This window comes from Lacerta agilis, chromosome Z (genome assembly GCF_009819535.1).
Source record: "Lacerta agilis isolate rLacAgi1 chromosome Z, rLacAgi1.pri, whole genome shotgun sequence".
Taxonomy (NCBI): domain Eukaryota; kingdom Metazoa; phylum Chordata; class Lepidosauria; order Squamata; family Lacertidae; genus Lacerta; species Lacerta agilis.
In genome coordinates, this window is record NC_046331.1 from 45,081,849 (window position 1) to 45,101,062 (window position 19,214).

The window sequence follows — 19,214 nt, forward strand, 5'->3', positions numbered from 1 at the left end:
CTGCATGTGTATAAACCCAAGCCTGACATATCTGTTCTGCAATGTTAGAATGGCTGAGCGCTCAGCATTCAAAACCGCACATGCCAAACCTCTGCACTTTTTCACCATGAACCATCTGGCCCACAACTCATAAAATAGCCTTAACAAGTGCACATAAACCCAACACATTATAATGTTATTTGCCTAGACATATATTAAAAAATGAAGTCACACATAGAATACATATGCTGGGTAGAAGTTAAAACTTTTGCAATGTAATAAGTGATCTGACTCCACACATGAAATACTCTCCAAAAATAAGATATAAAGCTGATTCAAAATGAATTCCAACACCTGCTTTAGTCTAGGAGGAAACAGAGAAATCTCTGCAGAACCTTTTTAAACTTTAAAACAAATACCATGAGACAAAAAATATGAGGGACTTGAGACAGCCAATAACCCCTGCCTTTAAAAGCAACAACGGTATTATAACCAAGATAGAAAATTTAAATTAGACATTAAAGCTCTTCAGCCCTCCAGACAGGTCCCTCAGCTTCTACTATACTGCTGAGTTCTTAAAAAATAATGTGTTTTATATTCTATAATCCAAGATATACATTTCATGGCAACCACAACAGCCATAGTGTAAACCAAACATGCTTCCGGCAAATATTCAGAAGCTTTTAACAAGCACCAAGAGGGGAAAGGGGGACACTTTTTCCTCTGCACTTGGAACCCTCTAAGCTCAAAATTGCTCGACAAACCCAGCTGCTGTATAGCAATTTGCATTTGTTCTGGCGTGACACTCTTCTCCAGTGCCAAGCTAAAATTGGATTATTTCATTGTCTAAGTACACAGGCATCTGTACCCTAAAGGATCCAGGCTTTTAAGCATGTCTCCGTCACAAACCTTACAATGTGAAGTCATCATGGAAAAACCCAACTAAATATTTCAGTTGCCTTTGTAATCAAACTCTAAAGCAGGATTATGAAGACACACCCACCTGATAATAAGTAAGAAGGACAGGGCAAAATTTTTAACCTAGATTGAACTTCCACATTCTGGCAATAATTCACTTACACACTTAAGCTTGAGATGTTAGAAATTTAAAAGGTCTTATATTTTCCCCACAGTGTGTGTTGGTTTTTATCATGTGGACTGCAAGGTAAGATACAACTATAAAAACCAGCTTTTTAAGACCATCAACCTGTGATTGTTCTGTCCTACTGCCTTTTCTTTTTCTAGCTTTTAAGCACTTAATGAAAATTATGGGAGGGCCTGCCAAATTCATATACAAGAGCTCATGCTAATGTTCAGAGATGGAATGCTCTCTATAGAGAAAATTGACACATTTTGATCTTACAACTGAAATATTTTAGAACTCAAATGCTGAATTAATGTGCTGCTTTTTAGTAAAATTGTACTGTCATCTTTGTGTACTATGAGCTGCTTTGGGCTATTTGCTGTGGGTAAGAAAGAAGCTCCAGAAATTACAGTGGAACCACAACTTACTTATGTGATCATAGCTTTAGGCATAACATAAAAAATAAACATAAATAGAGAGGGGGCAGGAGACCCTTGCTTACTAGGTTCTGGAGGCCCTCACAGGGATCCAATTGCAGGCATCCAGTGTCTCTTCAGACAGCCCCAAGAGATTTTTCATGCGCCTCCAGAGCCTGGTAAGCAAAGCAGAGGGCTTAAAAGTGTTTCCCATGCGAGGTTTTCCTGCTCTGGGAGGCTCCCGTGAGATTTTGGATAGCCCTGATCTCACAACATCTCTGATGGTGTGGGGAAATTTGGGGGGGGAGCGCCCTGAGTTTGTGCGATTTTGCCCTTCCACACAATCCCGATTCTATGCCATCTCAGTCTTAAAATGGGTTACTTTGTTATTGGTCCAGCCACACCTGATATTCACGATTTCTGTAACCAAATCAAGGTTTGCAGTGATAATATCTTGTAGGCAGAGAAACTGCCCAATAATCATACAAAAACCTCTGGAAGAGCATAAATGACATTGTGAATGGATTAATGGAATTTATTTACCAAAAAAATTAAACATATACAGCCTTATTCTACATAATTAAAAAACTAATCTTTATTTCAGGATTGAATAACCTTTGGATGGTAATATATTTTCCCCAAAAAGCATTTTATTTTTAAAAATCCGATTTAAATCAAAAAAATCTGATTTTTTTTATTATTATTTTTAAAAAAATCGTTGATTTTTATCCACCCTGCTAAGTGGGCAGCAGAAGCACTTTGACACGGAACCTGCGGGCCGCACACTGCCAAGTTTGGGGAAGGGGAGACAAGACCAAAATAAGACGCCCCCACCCCAGCCTTCATGCTGACTTCCCAAAGCCAGCTAAGAAGGCTTTGGGAAGGAGGCTCTGGCAGGGTCCTAGAGCCCTCCCAACTCCTTTCCAAAGCCCAGTGCCTTGCTTACCTGGCTTTGGGAAGGCAATGTGATTTTGCACTGGGGTTGGGGGGATCAAATGTTACAGAGGGCTGCAAAAAAAATGTGGCCATTAGGCCGTGTGTTGGACCACCAGATACCAGTTTACATAACACACAAATATTTAGATACTCACAAAACCTCTCTCCACATCCTCTCCAACATATGCCTTTCTTCTCTCCTTGCAAACCTGCAAGTTGAACAAAAACAGACGGAAACTCTCAGACATGGGGAAGAAGGCACCCTTGCACAGCAAGCTCTACATCAAGAGTCTGATACCAGAACCAGCCTACATTCCTTCCAGCCCACTAGTGCAGATGTTCTTCATCACTCTCTCAAGGGAAAGGAGGTAGACTAAAGTATTTTGGAGCAACATCTGCACAGTGGTGTGGCGCAGTGCACTGGTGCAGCAGAAGAGGATGGCAACTGTGGCGGGATGATTCAAGAACAATCAGTACTATAACTTGGGAATGATTCATGTTCATACATAGCTGCATTGTTTTATACTTTAAGGATATCCTATGTGTTTTATATCATATATCAAGCACTGTTAGAAGTTGTTGCTTTTCGTTTTGCAATGTACTACTTATTAACAATAATTTTAAAAATTGATGTGGCGCAAGCAAATTTTTGTTCTGAAAGTGTGGCCCAGAGAAAAACATTTGAGAACCACTGATCTGCACAGCATGTCACACAACACCCCAGAATATGTTCCAAGCAGTTGTCCACATTTCCATTCAGGGCACAGATAAGGATTCTCTTTCATCAGTTACCAGCTCATTAATTCTTATGGTCTTAAGAAGGCCCATCAGCTGCTAAAGAAAAACAAAAAACCAGCAAGTTTGCAAACTAAAATATTTGCCCAGAAACAAAGCTAGACCCATTATGGCACAGGAGAGATACCTGGGTTTGAAAAAAAATGTTTGAAAAGCAGTTAAAGAACATGCACACAAAAGCAACAGGTGTTAGAATAGCAAGGAAAACACTGGAAGACACGTCCCCTTCAGCAAGCATGACAGATAAAGCCCCATCTCCAGTTCTTAGCAAAGCCTCAACAACTTCTTGACTGCCTGCTGTTCTTGAGGGATGTAAATTGTCATAACTGAATTACTGGGTTGAGCAAAAAAAGCTTCCTGCTGCTTTTGGCTTTCCTTTTTTTTTATAAAGATTTTATTATTTTCCAATAAAACAAAGAAAAAACATAGCATCAACATAAACATAAACACCATAAAAACACAATATATAACACAATAAAAACAATAACAATATAAACAAACATACAGAAAAAACATATACTAACCTTAACCAACACTTATCTTTGTACTTCTCTTATTACATTCTTCTCTATTCAGGGGACTTCCCCTGTTCCCTCCACTGTCTTCAAAATCATATATACGTTGTAGGTAGCTTTGTATCTTATTCTATTAACATTTGCCATATTTCTTAATATCCTTAACCTTGTTTAATCAAAAATAAATCATAGCTTATACATAAAAATCTTATAATACTTTCTAACAATTGAATCCTTCATTCAAAAAGAAGTTTCTTCTAAACAATTTTAATTAACATAGTCTTGCTAAAGCCATTCTTCTGCTTCCAAACTTTGGCTTTCCAAACTGTGCTATCATGTTTAGGCTTGAGAAAGGGGCTGGTGTGGCAGATATCATAAAAGTTTTTGCTATATGGGGAAAGAGAGTAAGTAAAGAGCATAAACCTACCGTATATCGCGGCGTATAAGGCGACTCGGCGTATAAGACGACCCCCCAACTTTTAATGTGAAAAAACAGAGTTTGGGGTATACTCACCCAGCCCGGGATCCATGGCTGCTGAGGCGGCGGCAGCGGCGGGGAGAGCGTCCCCCGCGCCACACAGGAGATTTCTGTGCTTGCCGCCCAAGCACACAGCGGCCCCCATGGCTGCTGAGGCGGCGGCAGCGACGCCTGGGGCAGCGGGGAGAAGCTCCCCGTCGCCGCAAAGGAGGCCTCCGCGCTTCCCGCTGAAGCGCAGGACGGCCTCCACGGCTGCTGAGGCGTCGGCAGCGACGCCTGGGGCAGCGGGGAGAAGCTCCCCGTCGCCGCAAAGGAGGCCTCCGCGCTTCCTGCTGAAGCGCAGGACGGCCTCCACGGCTGCTGAGGCGTCGGCAGCGACGCCTGGGGCAGCGGGGAGAAGCTCCCCGTCGCCCCAAAGGAGGCCTCTGCGCTTCCTGCTGAAGCGCAGGACGGCCTCCACGGCTGCTGAGGCGTCGGCAGCGACGCCTGGGGCAGCGGGGAGAAGCTCCCCGTCGCCGCAAAGGAGGCCTCTGCGCTTCCTGCTGAAGCGCAGGACGGCCTCCACGGCTGCTGAGGCGTCGGCAGCGACGCCTGGGGCAGCGGGGAGAAGCTCCCCGTCGCCCCAAAGGAGGCCTCCGCGCTTCCTGCTGAAGCGCAGGACGGCCTCCACGGCTGCTGAGGCGTCGGCAGCGACACCTGGGGCAGCGGGGAGAACCTCCCCGTCGCCGCACAGGAAGCCTCCGCGCTTGCCGCCCACGCCCAGCCCGGGCTCCATGGCGGCTGAGGCAGCGGTTGCGGCTGGAGCGCCGGGGAGAGGCTCCATGTAGCCAGTGGCGGGGCGGAACTCCGGGTCATGATGTTGCCGGCGTACAAGACGACCCCCGACTTCAGAGAAGATTTTTCAGGCTTAAAAAGTCGTCTTATACGCCGCCATATACGGTACCTTCATTTTCCAGCCATCCTTAGCCTATTCCCCAGCTGGGTCAGCAGTCATTCCCTCCCAACCCTACAGCTACAGGGGAGGTAACCTTTCACAAAGCTACCCCCCAGTTTCATCACTTGTAGGCATATGCAGTGGCAACCTTGGCCAACTTCATTGCAAGCCTGGGTGAAGCAGCAGGCGTGTGCGCACAAAACCTGAGCCCTGCTGGCAAGGACGCCAGTCACAACCATCTCAGACTTGAGGAGGCTGAAACGAACAGTTCCACTCACAACATGTTGCTACAGCAAACAGTGGAGGTGAAGAGAAACGGGTTGGAACACTTATATTCCAGCCAACTGCTTTAATTACTTCACAAACACTTCTTCCTGAAAGAAGTTACCCAGTAGCTGCAGGCAGTTTTGATAAATCGAGGGAACACAAAGCAGGAACCATGGAAGAGTTGGCAACATGCATCACTTCCTGTCAGTGGTGGCCTATTGGTGATTTCCACTCACCCCAGATGCCTCCCAGTCTCAGCCCTTGTACTCAGTCTTTGATATATCATACTACTATAAAGGAAACATACAGTACAGGAGTACAGAAATTAGATTTCATGAAGCTTGAATGTGCCTGTATGTCAGAGGTAGCCAGGTTGTGGAACTCACAAAATGGGGTCTGCTTGACCAGCAGTGCATATAGCATTCCCTGGATCTACCTGTTAATTTGAGCACATTCATTCAGTCCCTTTAATATTCAGGGAACACTTTCCACTGACTCCCTTACTGAGAGTCCCTTGCACATCTGCCATAGTAACACAGAATTTTGCAGCAAGTTCTTAGACATGCCCTAAGGCAGTGGTATTCAACCTGTGTGCCATGGCACCCTGGGGTGCCTTGAATGATGGTGAGGGGTGTCACAGGCAACCCTGGCCTTGGTCCCTCTTTCCTTCCCTCCCTCCTCTGATGCCATCCTGTGTCTCTGACTCCCAAAGGCTTGCTGTTTGTTGAAGCCCTGGTTACAAGCTCCCCAGGCAAATTGTGTCTCTGGGACTGGTCATGGGGTGCTGGTTGCCAGGAGCTGAGGGGGCCTCATAGTAAGCAAGCAAGTGGGTGAGGGAGCCCAGCCAGCCAGTCCACCAGCCCCTGCTTTTGCGAATGATAAGTGGGAGGCCCGACAGGTAGGTGAAACACTGGTCTTTTTCTGCTTGCTGTGTGCAAGGCCTGCCTGGAAGCCGAGTGCCTGGAGCCAAAGGGGAGACTTTCCACCATGCAGACCTGGTGGCACCTGCTGCTGCTACTGCTGCCTCCCAAGGTGAGTAAAGTGCTGGCCTCACATTCACCTTTGGCCAGTGTCCGTCAGGCTACTAAGGCTGGGGACATCCTCTTCCCAGCCCCCCCCCCGGGGGCGGTGTGAGGAGGCACCACTCTTTGCGGGCTGGGTGAGGGTGGCGACAGCTGCCCAGAGCACTCCCAAGGAGAGGGGAGAGGAGGCTGAGGGAACACTCCACCAGGGAGGATGTTTGAAAAAGGGTGAGAGGCTGCTAGCCCTGCAGGCAAGGGGGGACATAACTGGGTTCCTGAGACCCACAGGGGTGCCGCAGAAAGAAGGTAGTTGGTCAAGGGAGCTGTGGACCCAAAAAGGTTGAAAACCTCTGCCCTAAAGTGTGCACTTTGCTCAAGTAGAGCACTAGCCAGGCCTGTTGTCACACTTGAACCAAGAGAGTCACCCCTAAAACATGCCCAACACCCTCCTGAAACTGTGCAGTGCCATGGGAGATTGGTAACAGTGACCAAAGCATCTATTCAAGGGAGCTATTTGACCATCACTGCTCTTTCTGTTGAAACCCTCTCAAACAGGCTTCTTCTGAGACACCACTAGAGCCCCAAAACATTGTAGGGAAACCACAGCCATAAAGGAATAAATATTTAACAAGGCAAGTGCTTTCCTACCATGAGGCTTTGGGTAACTCTCCATGCTGCAGCCCCTTCTGGTAGGGGGTCTCACATGCCCCACCCACTACCACAATGGCTAAGCATTTTGGTTTTTTTGCCTTCCCAGATACATGCCAGCATGGCAACAGCAACACAATTCCCATGCACTCAAAAACATTTTTCAGACTGATCGCTACCATATACACAGGCACTACTAAAATGCAAACCATAGGAGAAAGCAGGCATAATAATCACTCACAAGCAAAGAACCAAGTAATTCACATTTGCATGCAACACTGTCAGAGTGTTTAGACCCACAGCTTCTCAGCTATTGTCATGACAGCAGAGGATTATTATAGGCTTTCTGTTACCATTCCCAGAAGCTCAGCTTATTGCCAATACACTGAACAAAACTTATGGGAGGGAAGAAAAAATATACATTGGCAAAGAGGCCTTTGTGAAGAATGCCCTTAACACAGGCAGCAAAGGCAAGAACAAAACAGTGACGCAAACAGGGCAGAAAATTAGCCAAGTCCTTTCCTCTGGCAAGAAACTGCCTGGAGCAACCAGAAGGAAGCAGCGAACTCCTTTTAACCCTGTTCGAAGCAGACTCTGCAGGTGGCCAGTCTGTGTGAGGAAATGTCAGCACTCCCCTCCACCATGTTGCAATGGTCAAGCCTTTATGAAAGGGCGTCTGTGCAGTACAGTTAACACAATGCCAGGCCTTGTCAGATGTATCGTGCAAGGCAAGGAAATGTCACGTAAAGATGCAGGGCCTCTTTCAAACTTCTTCCTCCCCACCACTCCAGCCTTCGGCATTCATTCTTGTTCCTCCAACACAATACTCCTCCATCTCCAGCCTCAACTTCAAGGACTGGGAACCTGTGGCCCTTCAGTTGTTGCTGAGATAGCTCAGGGTTTGAGCCCCATTAGATGACCCTCCCTTTCAACTCTACAATTCCATGATTCTATGATCTCCCCATTTCATCAGCCCCGGCCAACCTGGCCCATGGTCAGAGATTATGTGAGTTGTAGTGCAGCAACAAGGCCTCAGGTTCCTCATTCCTGCTCTACTTCATGCTACATTCATATTGTAGACATGCCACAGCTGATCACACAGCCACCCTGTGAAATGCTGCAGCTTCAGACACCTTTGGAGGTAAGCTCTTCACATTCTGCAAGAAAATACGAAGTATCTGCGACCCCTGGAGCCAACTGCTAATTCTAGGAACAAGTAATAATTCTCAAACTGAAGCTTCACAGTTTTCCGATCAAATGCACCTCTTAACAGCACAATTTCCTCAGAACACACAGAGAGGCGTTCTTCTCCATAGAGCTCTTAGCACATTATGGGAGATAAAATAAATGTCAAGTTGCAGCTATTACTTCTCAGGAGCTGCTGCTATATAACCAATCACTGTTGTCATCTTCAGAAGGTCTGTAAGAATAGGAGCATATGGAATTTAAAGATGCTACTCAACACTTCTATTTAGGCTGGCAATTTGAAATTGGGAGTTAATCTACCGTATATACTCGAGTATAAGTCGACCCAAATATAAGCCGAGGCACCTAATTTCCTACAAAAATGTGGGAAAGCTTATTGACTCAAGTATAAGCTGGTTCACCTTTGCCACTGTGGTAGAGGAGGAACGAGCAGCCCAAAGCAGCCCTTTGGGCTGCTCCTTCCTCTTCCTCCTTTGCTGCTGTGGAGCTCACCCCGACGCAGGGTTTCGAACCGCCATTCTTCTGATCAGCAAGCTCTAGGGCTCCGTGGTTTAACTCACAGCGCAATGTTCCCTTGTGTTATAGAGAGAAGGCTGGGATCCTGTCCTGTTTAAGCAGGAGCCAGGGAAAGTGAGCACCTGTGGGGTTTTAATACTTCCTTAACTGATAGGCTTTCTGCCTTCTGGGGTCTAAAGTTTGCATTTATGTGAGCAGTTCAGGAATGGAACAAGCTGCCTGGGGACCGCCGTTCTTATACACTTCTTAAGGAATGGTTGACTTGAGTATAAGCCGAGGGCAGCTTTTAAAGCACAAAAAGTGTGCTGAAAAACTAGGCTTATACTCAAGTATATATGGTATTTGGGAGTTTCTAATTGAGTATCTATGGCCATCTGTACTGTATGCATTTTGATATATTCTTCACCCTTTTTATATTAGAAAAGTTGCACAACCTGAGCTTCCAAGAACAAGTAGGGATATGGATATCAGTAAATGGCCCACCCAGATAAGGCTGTGTACAGGATTCCTATACTGACGTTCAGGGTTCCCTTCTAACTCTATGATTCTATTATTCCTGGAGCAAAGTATGCAACACAGCTAAGTTCACTGGCATTTGCAAGGACACCAACATTTTAAAAAATAGCTACATTAAAAGATTATTCTTGCACACCACAGTATAGAAAGCCTTACTAACAACACATTTGTTCCTTTGCAAACTCTGATGGAAAGTGGGAATACCTGAAGCAGGCTTCTGTTACGATACACTGCGAAAGTCCAGAACTGTATAGATTACAGTAGTTCAGACACTACTTACAGGGCTAAACACACAGAGAAGGCATATTCTAAATGAGCCCCTTGAGAATTCATCATAAAACCTATGAATGCAACCTCAAATCCAGCTTCAAAAGCATATGCTAAGCAGCTGCAAGTAAAATGAAGCCTCAACTTTCCTACAGTGCAAATAAATACATCTTGGGTAGCAAAGAAATACTGTATATTCTAGCGTATAAGACTACTTTTTAATCCAGGAAAATCTTCTCAAAAGTCAGGGGTCGTCTTATACACCAGGTGGAAAATCTGTGGTCAAGTATATCTCAAACTCTATATTTTAACTGGAAAAGTTGGGGGTCGTCTTATACGCCCAGTCGTCTTATACGCCGGAAAATACAGTATTCACGTTAGAATCCCAGAAAAACAAGGCATTCTCATTTTCAATATTCTTGAATCTATTTTGCCACAGGAGTGACTTTCTCTGCAGATGGGTGAACAGGGTTACCAAGAGCGCTGGAATGGAACCATGTTCATGACATGTGTTTTCATTCCCCAGTATACACTGGACAGGACAGAGGAAGACTTCTATGTCCTATTCATCATCACTGCACCCCCTGCCCACATTTCTTGAAGAAATGCTGCTGTGTGAAGTTAGAAAACATTTTTAAAGGGTCTGGAGTCTATTCATTACTTAAGACTAATTGCTTTAATGGAAATACGGCATAATATTGATTCATATAACTTTGTTTTACTCACAACTTCTGGTGAGAATTGAAAATGGATTGGGGGGGAAATATTCTCATCCCCAGTCCACTTCCTGTCCCCCCCCCATCTGTCCTCCCCCCTCCTCCTGTCCCCAGCACAGCAGAGATCAACCTGAAGAGAATATGAGGTGAGAGCTTTACACTCAGCTGAGTGTTTTTTACAGACCTTTCTCTCTCAGCCATATCCTTGCCCAATGTGGAACAGGGACTACACATACCAATATATTGCACTGTAACATAGCCTAATGCATCTACACTTATCTCCCCTGCTTGCTTAAACCAAACACATTTTATACACTATGTTCATACTGCAAAAGCTTTAAACTTTAAAATCAAAACGGTCAGGACAACAAAAAACGCAATCGAGCTTTCCCTCGTTACCCATGACTCTTCATTCCCTGAACTGCAAGTTTCAAATGCAAGCTCCCTGAGCTTGTCTTCTGTGTCCATTAACTGCAGGAAACACCACATGATTACTGACACAACTGTACTGTTAACCTCCCATAATTTGTCACAGCAAGATTTGCAGAAACTCTACAAAAATAATATCACCGACAATTGTGCAAAAAAAAAACATGCTCCATACTTCAGCCATGGAGCTATGCACCCTTTGTGAAAAAAGGAAGAGAAAGAGCCAGATTCCCATTATTCAGCCCTAATAAAGACAAGAGGGGTCACTGGCAGGTGGGGCAGAGGGAGAGGCTGCTCTTAAAGGGGGAAGATAGGTGTGTGGGATGTTGCAGAAGGAATACAAAGGCTGAATGATGTTTTTAAAGGGACAGCAGCACTTTAAACAGCTGTGCAGCAGAAACTGAAGGGGGGAGATATGCTTTAGTTTCCATGCTTTAGAGTAGGATAGCTGCCTCAGGCAGCTAATTTTGGGTGACATGGAGAGGGCAGCAAGTTGTTAATGGTTTTCATGTATTTTTTATGGACAAAGAGCAAGAAAGTAGCTTGTTGGATTTTCTGCTTCATGTGCTAGAAGAAAGTGGCCAGCCTTGACTACCATGCATATTGATTTGGGGTGTAGGATGAGGGTCATTTGCCACCCCTCCTAGGGCAGCAAAGTGTTTTAGGCTAGCTCTAGATAATTGTGTGAGACTATATTGTCTGCATGTCTATATGCAGTACAGTCATACCTCTTGTTGCATATGCTCCGTGTTGCGTACGTTCGGGATACTCACTCCTGCCCCCCGGAATTGTTTTCCAGAGCATGCAGGAGTGCGTGCGAGCACCAGATACGCAGAACGCTTCTGCGCACATGCGCTCAAATCGCGCGACTTCCCGTTTTTCAGGGTTTTTTTACGTGCATTCGACTTACGCACGCCCACGTTACGCACAGCAGGCGGAACGGATCACGTGTGTAACCTGGGGTTCCAATGTAGACCTTAATGGCTCTGGTTCAGGATTTACCACAATTTGGTTTGCAGCACTATAGGAAAATTCAGAAAGAGAAGAGATTGTGTGATGGATATGGGCTAAAGAAGCCACAGATCCAATTCCTGCTAATTCTCATAAGTTAGGAAGAGAAGCATGATTTCATAAAGTGGACATTTATCAAGTTTGTGCTTCTTCTGACTAATTAACTGTCAGGAAAGTTGTATGGCCCTCACCTATTCTGATGTTCTCTCTACCCTCCACCTTTGCAAAGCAAACAGTATACACTTAAATTCTAAGAATTAAGCAAACTGAAATATTTAAGTGCCTTGTCTTGGTTCAGAAGGGTCTCTGCTTCACAATTATTATTGGTTTTCTTATGAATACTGAACAATTAATTAGATTCCATTTAGTTTGTTACTATTCTAAAGGTAAAGGTACCCCCTGACCATTAAGTCCAGTCGCGGACGACTCTGGGGTGGCGCGCTCATCTTGCTTTACTGGCCGAAGGAGCCGGCGTTTGTCCACAGACATCTTCCGGGTCATGTGGCCAGCATGATTAAGCCGCATCTGGTGAACCAGAGCAGTGCATGGAAACACCATTTACCTTCCCGCCGGAGGGGTACCTACCGGTATTTATCTATCTGCACTTGACGTGCTTTTGAACGGCTAGGTGGGCAGGAGCTGGGACTGAACAACAGGAGCACACACCGTCGTGGGGATTCGAACCACTGACCTTCTGATCGGCAAGCCCTAAGCTCTGTGGTTTAGAGCACAGTGCCACCCACGTCCTTGTTACTATTCTAGACCAGATTAAATCAGCAAACCTAAAAGTATATACTTTGTTGTTCAGTCGTTCAATCGTGTCCGACTCTTTGTGATCCCATGGACCAGAGCACGCCAGGCACCCCTATCCTCCACTGCCTCCCGCAGTTTGGCCAAACTCATGCCAGTCGCTTCGAGAACACTGTCCAACCATCTCATCCTCTGTCGTCCCCTTCTCCTTGTGCCCTCCATCTTTCCCAACATCAGGGTCTTTTCCAGGGAGTCTTCTCTTCTCATGAGGTGGCCAAAGTACTGGAGTCTCAACTTCAGGATCTGCTCTTCCAGTGAGCAAAGTATATACTAGAAGGTCCAATTGAATTCACATTGGGGTTACTTATGGGCAAACTCGTTTAGATATTATAAACCTGCAGCACAATCCTATCCATTCTAACAGTGTAATCCTAACCAAATCTATTCAGAAGTAAAACTCACTGAGTTCAGTGGGACTTACTCCCAAGTAAGTGGAGTTAGGATTGCAGCTTAACCTGGGAATAAATCCCATTGAATTTAATGAGGCTTACCTCTCAGTAGACATGCTATGGATTCTGCTGTAGTAAGGAATTAAGTTACAATGAACTTGCTGGGATCTACTTATTGAACCCCCAGGTCTTACCAACACTCTTACCCAGGGGTCAGCAACCTTTTTCAGCCATAGGCCGGTCCACTGTCCCTCAGACCATGTGGTTGGCCGGACTATATTTTGAAGAAAAAAAGAATGAATTCCTATGCCCCACAAATAACCCAGAGATGCATTTTAAATAAAAGGACACATTCTACTCATGTAAAAACACGCTGATTCCCGGACTGTCCATGGGCCAGATTGAGAAGGTGATTTGGCCGCATGCGGCCGACAGACCTTAAGTTGCCTACCCCTGCCCTAACCGCTACACTCAAGTGGTTCTCTTTGTGACCAAACACACAACAGCTCAATAAATAGAGACTGGTTGACAAGAACCAACATGAATTACCACCTCGCTGCATCCTCCAACTTCCTGTGGCCTCTAATGGGCTGCTGGCAGCCTTCATGGGATATCAGAAAAACTCAAGCTGTCCTTTGCAAGTACAGTCATACCTCGTGTTGCGTTTGCTGCGGGTTGCGAACGGTGCGGGTTACAACGCATGCGCAGAAGCACGAGATCGTGCTTTTGCACATGTGCAAAAGCTCCGCTTGGGTTGGGGACTTTTCAGGGTACGAACGGCACCCCGGAACGGATTGTGTCCGCAACCCGAGGTACCACTGTACAGTATTCCTTCGGTGTTTAGATTCTGGGTGGTAGAACATAGTGTGGTTGCTGTTGTTTTCAATTACTGCACACCATTATTATTATTTTAATACGTATTTTAGCAGAGGGGAGAGAGACTTTCCTGAGCAATGGTGTACTTGGGAAATGAATGCAGAGCAATCCTACAAGTGTAGTTGGAATCCATCTGTATCAAAAGAAAATTGAGTGTGTCTCCTCTGTGGAGCACAAGACTGAGCAGGGTGTATGGAGGTCCTGGGCTACTGAAAGCTAATTTCAACCAGGGTCCTACTGTCTGACTAAAAAAAAAAGAGAGTAACACACCCCCAGTGCATGCAAAGTGACACCTCCTCCCTCCTGCATAGTCTCAGTTCCTATTTCGCTGAGATTAAGGGCAGGTGGCAATAATGGAGAGAGGGAAAGTGCCCAATTCTTGTTTAACTACTAGTTAAGCCCAGAAGGGCAGCTGGTCTCTCCAAAACAGCCATCCTAAACACCTGATGTCCTTAGAAAATAATTACAGATTTCTGCCAAAGCTCCAGTGCATCTGCATCTGGCGGTCCTGCCCTGTGCCTTAAAACAGCAGTTGCCAACCTAACGCCCTCCAGATGTTTTGGGCTACAATTCACTCTGGATGCACTTAAGAGTACTGTACTTGGGTAACATTTTCTTTTTGTCACTGGGAGTTGGAGATACAGTTTCTTGCAAAGAGTGCACTTGATCTTAGGTACGCCTCTGATGAAGATCAAAGGGGAAGGATCCAATTCCAAGCTATCTCCTCCCCCCCCCAAAAAAAAACCCAACCCCCCCCATTCAGCCTATGCAAATAGAGTTAACACTCTAAGATTCAGCCCCTCGCTATATTATTTTTAAAATGCACTTCTTGTATGGTGTTGCTCCCTCCCCCCAACAACAGCACCACCTTGGTTTTGGGGGGAAGAGACCCCCCCCCCATTGAGCCAGTGTATGGGGGGGTAGGGGCCCCTCCCCTCCGGACGGAGAGAGGGAGATGGATCGACCGCGCAGCCAATCGTGTCGCCCTCCTTCCCTCCCCGCTCCCCGGAGAGCGCACAGGCAATCAGCGCCGCCGTCCCTTCCACGCTGCCTCCCTGCTCCAGCCAATGGTGGAGAGGGACACAAAGCCGCCGCCGCCGCCACGGTCGCGGCCCTCCCCCTCCGCTTTCACCTCACAGAGAAGCAGCGTCGAGCTCCCCCCCCCCCGCCGTCTCCTCACCCGCGGCTGCCGCCACCTGCTGCCGCCAAGTCAATAAAGGCCCCAGAGTCGCGAGGAAGGGGGGCGGCGGTTTGGCGTGGGGACGGAGGGGGAGAGCGACCGGGGCCCGATCCGCTGCACCTGATCCGCTTCCTCCTTCCCCCTCGGCGGCTGCGGGAGCTTTTCGAAAGTCCTCCCGAGTCCGGAATCGAGAGCCACGCCCCCTCCGTGCCTGAAGCCACGCCCTCCTGCGTCACCAAGATGGCGGCGCTGCGCCTGCGCGACGCGGGCAGGGAGGGAAGCGTTAGTGAGGATTTAGAGGGAGAGCAGTGGGCTGCGAGTTCGAATCTCGACGCCGCCATTAAGACGTCGATGCTCGACAATTTATTGTAAAAGTAATGTATCAGGTCCAGTTTGAGACAGGCAAACTCATCTCCACACCAACACAAATAAGCTTTTCTCTTTTCTGGTCTTTCATATTAACATCTACATGAAACTGCTTTGTTGTTGTTCAGTCGTTCAGTCGTGTCCGACTCTTCGTGACCCCATGGACCAGAGCACGCCAGGCACGCCTATCCTTCACTGCCTCCCGCAGTTTGGCCAAACTCATGTTAGTAGCTTCAAGAACACTGTCCAACCATCTCATCCTCTGTCGTCCCCTTCTCCTTGTGCCCTCCATCTTTCCCAACATCAGGGTCTTTTCCAAGGAGTCTTCTCTTCTCATGAGGTGGCCAAAGTACTGGAGCCTCAACTTCAGGATATGTCCTTCTAGTGAGCACTCAGGGCCGATTTCCTTGAGAATGGATAGGTTTGATCTTCTTGCAGTCCATGGGACTCTCAAGAGTCTCCTCCAGCATCCTTAATTGTGGTAATCTTTGTACGAAATGTTCCTTTCATATCTCCAATTTTCTTGAACAGATCTCTGGTTTTTCCCATTCTGTTATTTTCCTCTATTTCTTTGCATTGCTCGTTTAGAAAGGCCCTCTTGTCTCTCCTTGCTATTCTTTGGAAATCTGCATTCAATTTCCTGTATCTTTCACGATCTCCCTCGCATTTTGCTTGCCTTCTCTCCCCCGCTATTTTTAAGGCCTCATTGGACAGCCACTTTGCTTTCTTGCATTTCTTTTTCATTGGGATGGTTTTCGTTGCTGCCTCCTGTATAATGTTACGAGCCTCCATCCACAGTTCTTCAGGCACTCTATCCACCAAATCTAACTGCTACCGGTACATGAAATGGGGTTATCTGGAGGTTCGGAGTGAGTTGTCAGCAGTATGCTGATGACACTCAGCTCTATTTCTCCTTCTGGTGAGGCAGTGGAAGTGCTGGACCAAGGTGCCTGGATGAGAGCCAACAGACTGAAGCTACCGGTAATTATCCGGGTTGGAGGTGACGACGCTCCTGCAGGTATACTGGGCTGACGCCGTTGAGGGCTTTGAAGGTCAGCACCAACACTTCGAATTGTGCTCAGAAACATACTGGGATAAGACTGAGGCACTGTTAGTGGGTGGTTCCCTGGACCACATGGCTGGGAAGTCGCCTGCTTACACTTCCTCTGGAGGAGCAGGTTCGTAGCTTGGGGGTACTCCTGGATCCTTTGCTGTTACTTGAGGTTCAGGTGGCCTCAGTGGCATTAGCTTCAGCTGGTGGTCCAGCTACGCCCCTATGTGGACAGGGATAGCCTAACTACTGTTGTCTATGCTCTGGTAACCTCAAGGTTAGATTACTGCAATCAGGGGCGTAGCAAGGGGGGCGGGGGTGTTTCGCCCCGGGTTCCATAATGGAGGGGGTGACAAATTATCAAGGAACAATTTGGGGGGGGGGATTTAATTTTTTAAAAAAAAATTAATGCCTGCTCCGAAGGTCTTATCTTACTATACTAGGGATTATTTAGCTATATATGAAATTTCATGCATATCAGTTAATATCTTGATCCTCCTCCACCAAAATAGCTGTTCACTTGGCTGTTTTCCTATGTCATGAAGGCTGAAATTTCAGTTCAGAGAACACTTACTGTTCCCAAACCTAACCCTATGGAAAGCCATCTAATTAGACTTTAGTTTGATTTTGAGATGTTTTTAGGAGGTAATTTAATTATTGTTTGATTTTATACCAATGTTATGTATCTGGTGTTAGCCACCCTGAGCCCGACTTTGGCCGGGGAGGGTGGGCTATAAATAAAACTTTTTGTTATTATTACTTGTTATTATTCCTTTGTAAGAAAATATGAAATAACATAAAACCATTTTTGCGGGGGGGGGAATCAATGGGGGGGTTGACAAGAAATTTTCTGCACCAGGTACCACCTGACCTTCCCATGCCTGGGGGGGGGGGGTTTGACAAAAATTTTTTTGCCCCCGGGTACCAATTTACCTTGCTACGCCCCTGACTGCAATGTTATATGTAGGGCTGCCTCTGAAGTCGGGTCAGAAACTTCAGCTGGTGCAGAATTCAGTGGCCAGGTTGCTCACTGGAGTGAGACAGTTTGAGCATATTACACTGATCCTGGTCCGACTGCACTAGCTGCCAATTAGTTTCCAGGCCCAATTCAAAGTGCTGGTTTTGACCTATAAAACCTTAAATTGCTCGGGACCGCAATACCCAGACCCTGAGATAAATCTTTTTTGTGTGGCTCTTCCTCAAGAGGTCCGGAGGGTAGCAACACGAGAACGGGCCTTCTCTGCAATGGCTCCCCCTGTGACTCTCCCCAGAGAAGTTCTCCGGGCGCCTTCATTATACACCTTTAAGCAATGATTCTTCAACATCAACTTCCTTGGACTGGTCATGTTGTGCAGATGCCTGATTGTTGTCTTCCAAAGCAACTACTCTATTCTGAACTTTAAAATGGAAAGCATAATGCTGGTGGTCAAAAAAGAGGTTTAAAGTATAAACACCCACAACTGGGAAACACTGGCCTGCAAGCGCTCCAGTTGGAGAACAGCCTTTAACAAAGGGCTTTGAAGACACTCAAACTCAATACAAAAGGGTGAAACATGCTAAGAAGAAGGCACGCTTTGCAAACCCTCACCATGATCAACTCCTGCCCAGAAACCTATGTCCCCACTGTGGAAGGACGTGTGATTCCAGAATTGGCCTCCACACTCACTTATGGACTCCCTGTTAAGACCATGTTTGTGGAAGACAATCTTACATGGCTACGAGGGATCAGGGATCGCCAAAGAAGAGGAAGAAGAAGACACTTTTAGGTACCAGGCAAAAACGTTTCTTTTTAAGCAGGCCTTTGACTGATTTTATTGACATCCTATGCCCTTTTAAATTGTGGGGTTTTTTGGGTTGTTGTTTTTATTTTGATTTGATTATATATTTTGTTGTTTTATATTTTGGTTTTGTTCTGTGAACTGCCCTGAGACCTCTGGGTATAGGGCAGTATATAAATTAAAATAAAATTATATTTGTGAGAGTTGGAAATCCCCATTCACAGTAATGTCATGTAGAATGACAAAGCTCTTGAAGAGACGCATGGACACTGTTTCTAGTTGTATATAAAAAAATTATTATTTTGATGAACACTGAAATGTTTATATGTTTCTTGAATTGCCCTTGTATCCTCCTTCTGCCACGCCCTCTGAGACCCACTGGTGGAAAAGGTAGCCCGCCATAGAAAGGCAACATTTATATCCACTGCTCTGCCCACTTTGTCTCAGGTTCTGCCCATCGCTTTCCTATGGGCCCCCTGGCACCTTTATAGACAGATTTGTGGCAGTACTTTTTCAATGGGATGAAAGGGTCCCAGAACAGGCAAACCTAGAAATGCAGAACATCCACATGTTGTCTTTACATACAACTCCAGGTTGTTATGAAAGGCTTTTAGTTCTTGCTTAAGGAGTAACATGACTCTTCAAGTGGGTGGGTGGGGGGATCATTGAGCTCTCTGAACTGTGCTGTTTCAGAACCAGTTTTCTGGCCTTCAGAGGGAACTCAATACACCCACCTATAACAAACTCCAACATTTCTCTGATGAAAATTGGGATGCCCTATTCCATAATTTTTTAATTATTATTTATACCCTGCCAATATAACTGGATTGCCCCAGCCACTCTGGGGGGCTTCCAAAAGATATAAAAACATAATAAAATATGAATCAATAAAAACCTTCCCTATACAGGTCTGCTTTTAGAGGTCTTCTAAGGTTGCATGGGACCCAGGTGGCACTGTGGGTTAAACCACAGAGCCTAGGGCAGGGGTCTGCAACCTTTAAGACCAAAAGAGCCACTTGGACCAGTTTC

General features: G+C 46.1%; 1 protein-coding gene across 4 annotated transcripts in view; it reads right to left on the reverse strand.

Annotated features, from left to right (window-relative positions):
• Positions 1–15,199, reverse strand: part of KLHL13 (kelch like family member 13) — an 80,593-nt gene extending 65,394 nt beyond the window's left edge. For 2 of the 4 annotated variants that reach the window (XM_033138293.1, XM_033138286.1), the window contains exons 1-2: positions 14,991–15,199; positions 2,571–2,624 (exon numbers count right to left, since the gene is read on the reverse strand). In XM_033138293.1, coding sequence (XP_032994184.1) covers positions 2,571–2,599 — 29 coding nt within the window. In that variant the 5' untranslated portion in view covers positions 2,600–2,624; positions 14,991–15,199. The remainder of the gene's footprint in view (positions 1–2,570; positions 2,625–14,990) is intronic. The other 2 variants (XM_033138288.1, XM_033138291.1) reach the window with 2 other exon arrangements.
• Positions 15,200–19,214: the final 4,015 nt, after the last annotated feature.